The 12,887-nt window shown below is 42.5% G+C and overlaps 1 protein-coding gene across 5 annotated transcripts in view; it reads right to left on the minus strand.

Moving 5' to 3' along the window:
• Positions 1 to 12,887, minus strand: part of FAXC (failed axon connections homolog, metaxin like GST domain containing) — a 78,226-nt gene that overhangs the window by 41,006 nt on the left and 24,333 nt on the right. For all 5 annotated transcript variants that reach the window (XR_003135662.3, XM_025444520.3, XM_025444521.3 and 2 more), the window contains one exon: positions 8,362 to 8,585. Coding sequence is in view for 4 of the 5 variants with exons in the window: in XM_025444520.3 (XP_025300305.1) it covers positions 8,362 to 8,585 (224 nt within the window). In the remaining variant the exon portion in view is untranslated. The remainder of the gene's footprint in view (positions 1 to 8,361; positions 8,586 to 12,887) is intronic.

Here is a 12,887-nt window from a genome sequence, read left to right on the forward strand (position 1 = left end):
ATGAAATGATACCATTCTAGAGAAAAACGCAAATTACTCACAGGTGAGCACCTCAAGATACACTAATTTATATGTGTCCTGTCTTGGTTAAACCTTCAGAAGCCACCCAGCTGAAAGAAGGGAAAGTTGACAATAGGAGTGGAGAGAAGAAGATGGGAAAGACAGCATCAAGTGCCTAAAGTAACTTCAGTCTCCCATTACCATCACAAAGACTAGGGACCCCAAACAGAAAACCCACATTATTAATAACTGTTAGATTGCAGTGTTTGGGGAACTGGGGTGGCTCAGTTGATTAGGTGTCTGCCTTCGGCTCAGATCATGATCCCAGGGTCCTGGGATGGAGTCCTGCTCAGCGTGAAGCCTGCTTCTTCCCCTGCCTGCCACTTCGCCTGCTTGTGCTCGCTCTCTCTGTGTCAAATAAATACATAAAATCTTGGGAAAAAAAAACATTGCAATGTTTCATAATCCTGTTTATAAATAAATCTAGAGACACCATGCTGCGTTAAATAAGCTAGGTTTTCATTAGCTTCCTTGATAGTCCATCACACTGGTGACAGAGAATGAAATCCACTATAATCCTGAAAGTCTCTCTTTCACATGTCTCTCCCCCCACCCTATATTTGTGCGACTCAGTTTGGGATCCGAAGCACAGAATTTGACATTTCTCCCTTTTTCTTCTTGTTAAGGTTTAAAGCTTTGATTCCTGATTTTTTGAATTATTTAATAAGTAAATATGTAAAATATTATGGCTTTTGAAACTGTGGAACTCAACTTCAGGAAGTATGTACTAGTTTTTTGGGTTTTTTTTTTTAAGATTTTTATTTATCCATTCTTTTTTTTTTTTTTTTTAAGATTTTATTTACTTATTCATGAGAGACACAGAGAGAGGCAGAGACACAGGCAGAGAGAGAAGCAGGCTCCCTGCGGGCAGCCCAGTGAAGAACTTGATCACAGGACCTCGGGGTCAAGCCCTGAGCCAAAGGCAAACGCTCAACCGCTGAGCCACCCAGGCGTCCCTGTACTAATTTTTATTCCTATCAATAGAGTATATCAGCGCCTCCTTCACACCCCCACCAATGCATCACATTAAAGGAAAACAAAACAAAACAACTTTGCCCACCTGGCTGACAGAGTGGTGCCTCATTTGTTAACTTGCATTGCTCTGATTACTAAAGAGGCTGAACATCTTTCATGTATTTATTAATCATTTGTGTTATCTTTGCCAATTCTCTTTTTATGACTTTTGCTCAGTTTTCTCCTTCAAGTATTCACTTTTCTTACTGATTTATAGAAGTTCTTCAAATGGTTAATTAATTCTTTTGTCACATGTTGCAAACATTTTTCCATCTTTCATTTCCATTTTAATTTTATTTATGGTCATTATTGACATCCAGGTGGCTTTATTTTTCTCAAGAAATCTAGCAATCCAACTTTTCTTTTGTCACTTCTCCCTTTGGTACCATATTTAGAAAAGCTTTCCCAAGTTCAAGATTATATAAAAATCTCCCATATTTTAACCTGATACCATTAGGGGTTTTTTTTTTTTCCATTTAAATGCTTAATCCATTTGGAATTTATTCAGGTGTATGACATAAAGTCAGGGGGACTGTACTTATTTTGTCCCAAATGGTTAGCCAGCTGTCGCAACACCATTTACTGAATTAATCTGTCTTTTCTGTACCAATTCAAAAGGGCACCTTTATCATATGCTCTGTCTCCACTTGTGTCTGTCTCACATGGATCTGAGACTGCGTACTCCCACCTGAAATTCATGACCTTCCCCTCTTCTCCAGCATTCTCCAACTCTGAATATTTCGTTTACTAAGTGTTCATGTCAAGAATTTGGTTATTCCTAACCCCGGCCCTCTCCATCACTGCCTCTTCTCCCCACACACACATCTATCAAGTTACCAAATTGTAGTCAATTCTGCTTTAGAATATGGCTCTAAACCATAATCTTATGTCCAACTCTATCACCATAGTTTATCTTTCCTGGACTGCAACAGCGTCCTCCCTGGGCCCCCAAATCCACTTTGGCCCCTCCAGTGCATAAACATAAATAAGGTCACGCTGCTGCCCTACTTTCAACCTCTGACAGCTTCCATTCTTGTTAGAACAAAGGCCAAGCTTATTTAAGCGATATAGAAGACCTGTGTGATCTAGCCCCTGCCTACCTCTGCCTCATGCCACACTTCAGTTCTCACATGGTTTCCAACACACTAGAGCCATCTTTTCCTTCTGGTTGCTTTTCATGTTACAGCCTTCATATGTGATGTCCCTTCTACGTTCCATGCTAGTCTCCTGTCCCACAACGTCCCTCCTCCTCGCACATACACCTGCCTAATTCTAACTTTTCTTTCAGAGGCTGGAAGTGTCATCTTCTCAAAGAAGCCTTGCAATAACTGCCCCCCACCCCACCACCACCACCATCATCACGCTAGTCTCTCCTGCAAAAGCTCCTTCCTTGCACCTAGTACTTCTCTACGTGGTACTTCTCACAAGTCTTCCCATTTTATAAATGTTTGTGACTATCTCCCTCAGGTGGTAGCTCTAGCAGCTCAGGGCTGTGCCCAACTTGTTCACCAACTTCTCTTTTTACTGTTTGTGTAACTGTGGGCAAGTCACTCAACCTTTCCATGCCTCAGTTTCTTCATCTGTCAAACGGGTGGTATTGCCACCACCATGTACCAGATTCCATCTTCTTTCTTACTTCCCCTATCAAATGATCAGAGCCGGAGATCTCTGTGCTAACTCAGGACACACAGCTGTATTCTTATTTTCTTATATTCATTCTATCTTATTTCCCTTCCACGTCAAATTCATACCTATAGACTCAGGATTAATGGTAGAACAGAAATATATAAAGAGGCAAGGCAAAGCAGGGTTTTGGCTGATGAGTTTTGTGTCAGTTTTCACAGCATCAAGTGTGATACCTGGCACATGGCATTATATAGTATAGAAAAAAATATTTGCAATATATTGAGGAAAAGACAGGTTGGAAAATTACGTGTATGTGTGCATCTACAGAAATACATGTGTTTCAAAATTACACATAAAAATATTGAAAAGAGGGGATCCCTGGGTGGCGCAGCGGTTTAGCACCTGCCTTTGGCCCAGGGCGCGATCCTGGAGACCCGGGATTGAATCCCACGTCGGGCTCCCGGTGCATGGAGCCTGCTTCTCCCTCTGCCTGTGTCTCTGCCTCTCTCTCTCTCTCTCTCTCTCTCTCTCTCTGTGACTATCATAAATAAATAAAAAATAAATAAATAAAATATTGAAAAGATGTGTACCAAACGGACAACGGTGGTTAGCAAGCAGTAAGTTATAAGGTTACGGTGACTTAGTTTCCTTCTCTGTGTTCTTCTGAACCTCCCCAAGTTTCTACAATTAACAAATGTTAAAAATCAGAGGAAAGGTTTTTTCAGGCTTTTTTCTCAGAAAACAATGTTCTTGATTGAGTCCTGGTACATACAAAACTTGTGACCGTGATAATGATAATAGCTAATACTTCTCAGCATTTTTTATGGGCCAAACACTATGGTTAAGTACATTACATAAATGCTCATTGAGTCCTCGCACTCTATGATGTAGGCATTGTTCTCACATCCATTTTGTAGATGAAAAAGTTCAAGTTGTTCATGGGAAGTCACAAAGCTGCTAAGTGGTGGAGCCCAAGATGCAAACCCCGAACCTTGGGGATCTGACTCCAGAAATCCCTCTCTCCTGTGGCCACAAGATTTCCTGTCTCCAGCCACACTGCTTCTCAGAAACCTAACTTTTCTGTTCTTGATTTTTATGTCTTCTATGCTTTTTCGATTCTTATCCCTTGGGGAAGGGATAGAAATAGGCAATATATGCAATTCTCACACGAGGTGAAAGGCATCCACTATGTGTGGTATCTCTGCTTCAAACACACACACCTGCCCCAAGGAGACGTGGGAACATGCCCAACTGGAGACTAGGCAAGCCTACGCCCATCATCAGCTCTCGCAGCACCACAAACCTCTGCTTCCTGCCCTTGTTGCAGTTGTGTTTTACACTTACTTGTTACTTGATTGCTTACTACCTGCCAGGCACTATTCTGGGCACGTTACATGTGCTCTTTTTCTTTTCAGCATTTTACACATAAGGAAACCCAGGCCTAGAGAAGTTAAGAAACTTGCCCAAGGTCACAGAGCTAGGAAGTGATGGAACTGGGTTTGATCTCTGGCTTAGAGGCATCACTCTCAAATGAATGAATGAAAGTATACTCTCTATTTTCTTTTTTTTTTTTTTAAGATTTTTATTTATTTATTCATGAGAGACACACAGAGAGAGGCAGAGACACAGGCAGAGAGAGACACAGGCTCCCTTTGGGGAGCGCGATGCGGGACTCGATCCCAAGATCCTGGGACAATGCCCTGAGCCAAAGGCAGATGCTCAACCGCTGAGCTACCCAGGCGTCTCTACTCTCCATTTTCTAAAAAAACTTTCGGTCTCTTATTAGGACTACTTAATTTTATTTCTGTAGGGCATGAATATTTCTCATACATCATATTTCTAATATTTTAATATTTCTAATCATATTTCTAATATTTTAATATAATCATATTCTAATATTTTAATATTTATAATATTTCTCATATATCATATTTCTAATATTTTGATTTTATTATTATAAATGGAAATTTCAAATTATATTTTCTAATTGGTTATTTGCGATATCAAGATTTACATGTTTGTAACTTTGTAAACTTTTCATCATTTTATCTTATCATGATGCATGTACTCTTTAATCCCCATCCCCTATTTTCCCCCTCCCCCACCTACCTTCCCTCTGGTAACCATCAGTTTGTTCTCTATTGTTTTTTTGGTTTTGGTTTTGTTTTTTAAAGATTTATCTATTCATGAGAGACACAGAGAGAGAGGCAGAGACACAGGCAGAGGGAGAAGCCTGCAGGACTTGACCCCAGGACTCCAGGATCACTCCGTGGGCCAAAGGTAAACTGCTGAGCCACCCAGGGATCCCCTTGTTCTCTATTGTTAAGAGTCTGTTTCTTGGTTTGTCTCTGTCTCCTTTTTTGTTTCCTTTGCCTGTTTGTTTTGTTTCTTAAATTCCACATATGAGTGAGATCATATTTGAGATTTTATTTGTCTTTCTCTGACTTATTTCACTAACCATAATACTCCCTAGCTCTGTCAATGGTATTTCAAATGGCAAGATTTCATTCTTTTCTATGGCTTAGTAATATTCATATATATATATGTTTGTATACACACACATATATACATCTCATATCTTCTTTATCCATTCATTTATCAATGGACACTTGGGCTGCTTCCATAGTTTAGCTATTGTAAATAATGTTGCAATAAACATGAGGTTGCATGTATCTCTTTGAGCTGATGGTTTTGTATTTTGGGGGTAAACACCCAATAGTGCCATTCCTGGATCCTAGGTAGTATATTATTAACTTTTTGAGGAACCTCCATACAGATTTCCACAATGGCTGCAACAATTTGCATTCCCACCAAAGAGGGTTCCCCTTTCTCTACATCCTCACCAACGACTGTTGTTTCCTGTGTTGTTGATTTTAGTCATTCTGACAGGTGTGAGGGAATATCTCCTTGTGGTTTTGATTTGCATTTCCCTGATGATGAATGACACTGAGCATCTTTTCATGTGTCTGGTGGCCATCTGGATGTCTATAATTTTGTAAACTTACTGAACTGTCTCATTAACTGTAATTTTGATTCCCTAGTATTTTAGCTATATAATCCCATAAATTCTATAAATAATTTTGTCTCCTCCTTTCCAACATTAAGATATCATCTTTTTCAATTAATTTTTTTGTTTAAATTTAATTTTTTATTTTAATTTAATCATAAATTTTTAAACTATATCTATAGATATGTACTATTTTCAGTATCTCTTTACCACTTGCCCACTCAGGCCTAAGCCATCTGCTATGACACCAACAGAGCCATTTTTCTAAACCACGAATATGGTTCTTTCTAATACTCAGAAGTCTGCACCACCTCCATGTTTTCTGTATGAAAAAGTCTCTCAGCATAATTACTACCTTTGATAATATGGCCCCAAACTACGTTTTAACCTTCATTTTGACCACGATTCCAAAATGCCCCTCACTCATAACTCCTTTTCTTATGATTTGCCCAGACGGTTCCTCCTTATTTTCTTCCTTGGGACAACTGTTTACCTTCTGAGGCCACATGACTGCCGCCTCTTCTCTGGCCCTCCCAAGCTCTCCACCCCATTTCACCCCTGCTCCTGCCATGTCTCCAGAGCACCAAGCACAGATCTCTGTCAGGGAACCTGTCACAGCCCAACCTAAACATGGGTACTCATTTAGAGGTCAGCAAACTTCTATGGAGCTTTGGATGATAAATATTTTGGGCTTTCTGGGCCACATTTGATCTCTGTTGCATTTTTTCCCTTACATTTTAATAATGTAAAAATGATTCTTAGCTCATAGGCTCTAAAACAAACAAACAGGCCACATCTCTGATGTTCAGCCAAAGAGCCTCTCCCTCCCCAAAGGCAACAAAAGTGCTTCTCCTATGAGAGCCTAGAGTGTTCTCCAGGCCCGCCCATGGAAGAGAACTCCAGCAAACTCCTGCTTTTCAAGTAGCCGAATCAATGTCTCATCTCAGGAAACCATCTAGACTTGATGGTGTTTGGAATACTTGCCAGGTATCCAACCTAGCTACTGACAATAATCTATCTCCCATCTCACCGTAATTGGGGAAGAAGCATTTTGCTAAGTCATTAAGTGTCAGAGAAACGTGGGCAGTTATCATTGTTCTTTTCACCGTCCCCCTGCTCCCTGGTTCTCCCAACCAGAAGTGCTCCAGAAAAGTGATGATCACCCCTCCCTGGTTAAGGAACCAACACTATGAAGTTTTTAGAAAAAAACAGCACTTTACTGGCATAATCTCTGGCTTAACTTTGAGGACTCAGTATCTGGCTTGCCGGGGCTCCCCACAGTGTGAGCTGGAAAGGAAGCTGGGAGCAGATAAGCTGCTCCCTAAGGAGGAAATGGCCCACGTTCTTGTGAGGCTGCGAGTCCAGTACTGTTTCCATGGGAACAAAGTGAACTTGAAGCTAATTCTACTCACACCTCCTTCAGGCAGGCCCTTTGGGGCCTAGAAAGGCAGAGCACCAGAAGGTCTGGATAGCATCAACCCCATCCCCACAAACCAAAGCTGGCCGAGAGCTAGATCTGCTGTTGGGATCTCCACCGGCAGGCCAGGGCTCAGGGGAGGACACCAGGCCCAGTAAGCATCTGGAGTCCAGAATAGGGAAGGAGCCAGTCAGAGTGAGTCACCCTGCAGGGGGCGGGTCCTACCTAGCACAGCCCCCAGTTCCTGGAGCACTACATGGGTTTCAACAAAACAAACCCCAAATCCCACTCCCTAGAGGAGGTGAAGAATACAATACGCTCTAGAATGGAAATGAGGATGCCAAAAGATAGCAAAAGCCCACCTTCCCCAGGAGAAATACGCGGTCCCAAGGGGCCAGGTCACATGACTAGTCTCATAGAGGGCTTGGCTCCCTGCACATTAGTTGTCCCCAAGAGAAACCATCATTTCACACACAGAAGCTCCTGAATTCAAGTGATGTATTTCTGAACTGACAACTAACAGCTAAGACTTGAGCTCTGACCAGCACAGAGTCACATCGGCCCGGCCACCTCTAGCCAACAAGGTGAGCAAGGACACCTAACTCCGCTCTCGGTAGCCTTGCCCACCCGGACACAGGCTGCTCCAGGCTTCTCTTTGAGGGGCTTCCCAAGCACAGCTAAACCTACCATGGGCAATAAACACAAAATCAGAAGACTCACAACGTGCTAGTTAGAAGACGACTAAGATTACCAATGGAAACGTAGGGGTGAGAGATGCCAACGTGGCACGTGCGCCCGGAATGGGTCAGAACCAGCACTGCCAGCCTTTCTAGCAGCTCGACGTCCATGGATACACAATCAACTCTGCAAGCAGATGTGTTACCAAGCAGCCCTTTCACCCTGGCCTGTGTGAGGAGAGCTTCCTTGCTCAGAATCACCCTTGGCTCACAACACATTCCGAGTGGCCAGCAGCACTTCCAGCCAGGCAGTCAGGCCGAACCCCGTCCTACGTTCTCCTGGCGTGGGCCTCGACACACTAGACTGCCTGGCACTAGAGATCAAGAGGAGAGACGCTTGCTCCTGAAAACAGGGGACTTGGTTAAATGGTGGGACTGCGACCTACGTGTGCAAAGAAACCAACCCAAATGAAATTTTAAATCAGTCAACTAACAGTGCTTTACTAATCATGCAAAAAAGTAAGGATATAAAATATAGAATAGAAGGTGTGGTACATTACCCAAAAGCCCTGCCAAGGACCGCATGTCCTTCTCCATCAGCATGTAAATCTCTTCCTCTGAGAAGCGGCCAATGCCGTGGCCGTGCATCTCGCGTTTCACAATTCCTTTCGTTATGTGGCACACGACCCACCTCAGCAGGTTACTGAAGGGACCGCCACCACTAAGAGAGAGCATCTTCCGGGTCTCATTGAGATTGTCCACCCACTGGCAATAAGCTAACGTCCTGGAATTGTGTGGAAACAGGTTACTACTGGGCATTAGACACACGTCCGCTCCACAGAGTCCATTTCCAGTGAGTGTGTCAGGAGGGAGCACACTCTGGAGGAAATGAGCCAGAGCAGCTTTCACAAAGAGCAGTCTGCATGGCACATGTTACAACAGTTTCTGGTCAATGCCTAGGCTTCAGGTCTGCAAGAGAGACTAAAACAAATCCAGATAACGATGCCATGCTACAATTCCACCAACCTCTCCTGGCACCCACCCTCAGATCCACGCCCCCACCCCCCCACCTCCCCAAGGCCGAGCTCCTGCTTCCGCCTAGGCAACCCCACGGAAAACAGTAGAAACCCACTTCAAAAGGTTTTTAGGCAGAACAGTGCATACCTATGGGGACAAGAGGAAGGAGGCACAGTGACTGCAGTGCTGGCTTCCTTGTCTTTTTTGATCTAAGTCATGGTTATGCACAATCAACTCTGCAAGCAGAGTTCTGCTTATATATGTCTTATATATGCATGTCTGCATATATATATGCAGGTATATGCTCTGTGTTAAGTAAAAGTAAGCTGCATTTTTTTTATTTTGGACAATTAGTGAATGTGGGGTTTTTTAAATGCATTTTATATTTTACAACATCAAAGAGCTTTTTCAAAAGGTTTTTGCCTTTTTGACAGAGGAGTAGGGAGGAGATATACTTGTCTGTGTTTAGTATAAACTACACAAAGTGTAAATATTATGTATATTATTTGCTCTCCAGAAAGTCTGGAGAACTGTTTCAGTTTGTTCTCCAGAACTCTAAAGTGAACACAAATACCGAAGGAACTCAGTTGAGTCATTTTTCCCATCTGGGTGGTGCTTGTGGCAAACTCTCCCGGTGTTCCCATGGGACATACACAGATAGCTCAGCAGCTCTTCCCTGTTTGCGTGGTATGCTGGCTACAGAACTCAGGCCTTGACTGATGTTGGTCTCTGAACCTGTGCAATTGCAGGAATGTTTCTATGGCTAATAGTGTTGGTAGACAGAAGTTAAAAGGGTTTTCTCCTGAAGGCTGAGAAAAACGTAGCTGTAGGAGTGCCCACATAAGATATTTTAGTTTTTCCCCATAATGAGCAATAAAAGATGTACTGACAGTCATCTCTCCTCCTATGTTGGTCGATATAGAAATAATGGCCATTTTGAAAAAATCAGAAGAGTGAAAAACATTTTTACAGAGAGAACACAAGGAATTACAATACATTATAACTACTTTTCCACCTCAATTTTTTTAAAGAAAAAAAAAGTCCCTGAAATGTTGATCATCTTATATAGTTTTATTCTTTCCAGTGTTCGTTCTTCTACAAAAAATAAAAATAAAAAACAGATTTCCCTAAAAATTTTTAAGCATTCCTGATTTAGGATTCCTGAAGTCCTACAACCAATTTCAACATAATTCTCTGTACTGTACCCATTACTCTTATTATTTTTTAAGATAATGCCTACAAATCTTGTTAGAGAGCTTTATACTTGTTTTTTTTATAAATCTCTCAAAATAAAGTCTTGAGTCAAGAAATGAATTTTGCTGAAAATAGGAAAAAGTACATCGCAGTGGTAACTAATACATACAGTCAGAGAAGTCAATGGATCTTTTGATATAAAAGATCTCACATTTACTCTAGTAAATTCTTTGTAAACATGCAAACTAAATACTTTCCTGTTTGTTCTTCTTTCTACACCTGTAGTAATTAAAGTATCAATTTTCATATTCTATTAGAATAATTCAGCTCTTTGATTCTAATTGTACTAGACTGAAAGGCACACAGAAAAGAGCTATCCCATCCTTGATTATTCTGCAAGTCCATGAACTGAGAATAAAACTAAATTATCCCCAAATAAGCATAGCTAGGTCATAACAGCATTTAGGAAGCACCAAAAGAGTAAAAATGAGGAATGTGGTGGCTCCAAACTGACAGGTTGATGTGAAAAATATATATGTATTCTTCGTAGATGGATTACACAGATTTTATCATAATCATAACTGATCCCAAAGGATGAGCAGAAGCTCACCAGGCAGAGCAGAAGAGGAATGGTATGCGTGAGGAGCACTGGCTGGGGTGGGTACAGGATGCCTTGGGAAGCAGCTAAGAGTAAAGGCTGGAAGGGTGGGCCAGGACCAGATCTGGATGGGCCTGAGACAAAGGGTGGTGAGCTTTAACCACTGAAAAGTGATAAGGGGTCAAGAAACATAATCAGGTTTGTGGCAATATGAAGGAAGGGCTGCAAATGGAGAAAGCACTGGGAGGAAGGCTGCTTGGAAGACTATGGCAAGACCTAAGGACAAGGGCAATAGTAGAGGTGGTGGGAGGGTGTGCAGGGAATGCAGAGGAGAAACTCTGGAATATGAGAAAGAGTCTACTGATCAATGGATTAGGTATAAGGAGAGATTAGGTATTTTCTCTCAGGCTGATGACTTGAGTGGATGATAATGCCATTAACCAATAAGGGCAGACACACAGATTTAGATGATGAAAGACACATCAAACGGTTTCATTTGAGGATCCCATGGAACCCCCAAGTGAGAATTTCCAGAGGTTGAGGACTCAGGAGATAGTTTTAGACTCAAGATAGAGAATTTGTGGGTGAGGGTTTGTCAGTGTGAGTGCTAAAGCTGTCAGAGGAGAAGGGTCACATCACCTAAGGAAGTTTCTAAGGTAAGGTGTGGTGTTAGGTATAAGGCTTACACAAGTCAAGGGCAAATTAGAAGGTGAGAAGGCAAGGCTGGAAGGGCCAGCATAGAGAGAAATAGAGACGCCCCTTGCTCTGAAGAGAGGTGGAGAATGTTGTAAGAGAAGGGGCTGCAGAGAGGTTCAGAATTCCTGCCTAGTGACTCCGGTTTCCACCATCAAGCAGGAAATGGGGGCATGCGCACAGGATGAGGATGCAGTGATGGAGAGAGAGCTTTGCACAACTAATGAATTCAAGTAGCAGATGGGGATGGAAGAGGTAGCTGTTCTGGGCCACACAGCTAAGCTGGAGGAGACCCCACCAATACAATGGTGTAAGGTTCTCTGCCTGCATTAGTGGGTTGAATGGAGGGCACAGAAGGAGGAACACTAGGTTGATCTGGAATTTTGCAGCTAGAGGTAACCTAAGAAACTGTCTGAAAAAAAAAAAAAAAAAGAAAGAAACTGTCTGGTCTTCCTCTCTTCTCTTTGCCACCCTGCTCTTGACTTCTTCCCTCTTTCACTCCTTGTGCCTAATCCTGAGCCCAGTGTCAGGGAAGAGAAGCAAATGAGGGCCAGGCAGGCTGTGTAAGGGTCAACCCCTATGAAGTGTACAACCCCTATGAAGGGTACAAACTTTAAATACCAAAGAGAACAAGTAATTCGTGGGATCCTAAATCAATCACTACAGGCAGCAAACCTCATTTACACACACTTCCATATTCTCACAACCAAGAACCCACCTCCTTCCGTGACCAAGCTTCCAGCAAACTATTCGTACTTGACCAAAACTATTCTCATCCAAATCAATGACACCTCCTTGTTGCAAAATCCAAATAAACATTCCTTATTTTTTGTTTTCAAGTAGGCTCCATGCTGGGCATGGAGCCCAACATGGGGCTTGAACCCATGACCTTGAGATCAAGACCTGAGCTGAGATCAAGAGTCAGACACTTAAAAAAAAAAAAAAAAAAAAAAAAAGAATCAGACACTTAACTGAATGAGCCATCCCAGTGCCCATAAACCTTCCTTGTTTATTTATCTTTCTTGAACTCTCCTCAACATGTAACGCTGTTGGTGTCTCTTGTAGAAGAGCTCTCCCCTGGCTTACTCTCTAAAGCTCTCTACTGCTTTTCCTGCATGTTCATGCAAGTTCCCAAGATTTTCATCACCATTCTTCCTACTTCTTACTCCACCGTCATGGCATGATCTAATTCACACCCATGATTTCAAAGTGATGACTCCCAAACCCATACCCAGCCCAGACCCTTGTCCTGACACCCAGGGATCTCTGTGAGGGGTCCTTGGGAACTGCAAAGCCTATATCCAAAACTGGACTCAATGATCTTCCTTTCCTTTGAATCTGTCTCTCCTCACCCAAGCCCGTAAGAACCCCAGGATGTGTTCTTTGCTGCTCTCTATCCCTCACTCCTGACAAGCCAGTCACCCTGTGAATCTGTCCTTTTCTCTAACTTGATTATCATGTAGCTCAGGCCTCCATCATTTCTCAACCCCTAAGCACAGCAGTCTCCTAGCAGGTCTCCTGACATCCCGTCCATGCCCTTCAGCAAGCCATTTGTCCCAAGGCAGCCACAAAGATCTCCTAAAA

Source organism: Canis lupus, chromosome 12 (genome assembly GCF_003254725.2).
Source record: "Canis lupus dingo isolate Sandy chromosome 12, ASM325472v2, whole genome shotgun sequence".
Classification (NCBI taxonomy): domain Eukaryota; kingdom Metazoa; phylum Chordata; class Mammalia; order Carnivora; family Canidae; genus Canis; species Canis lupus.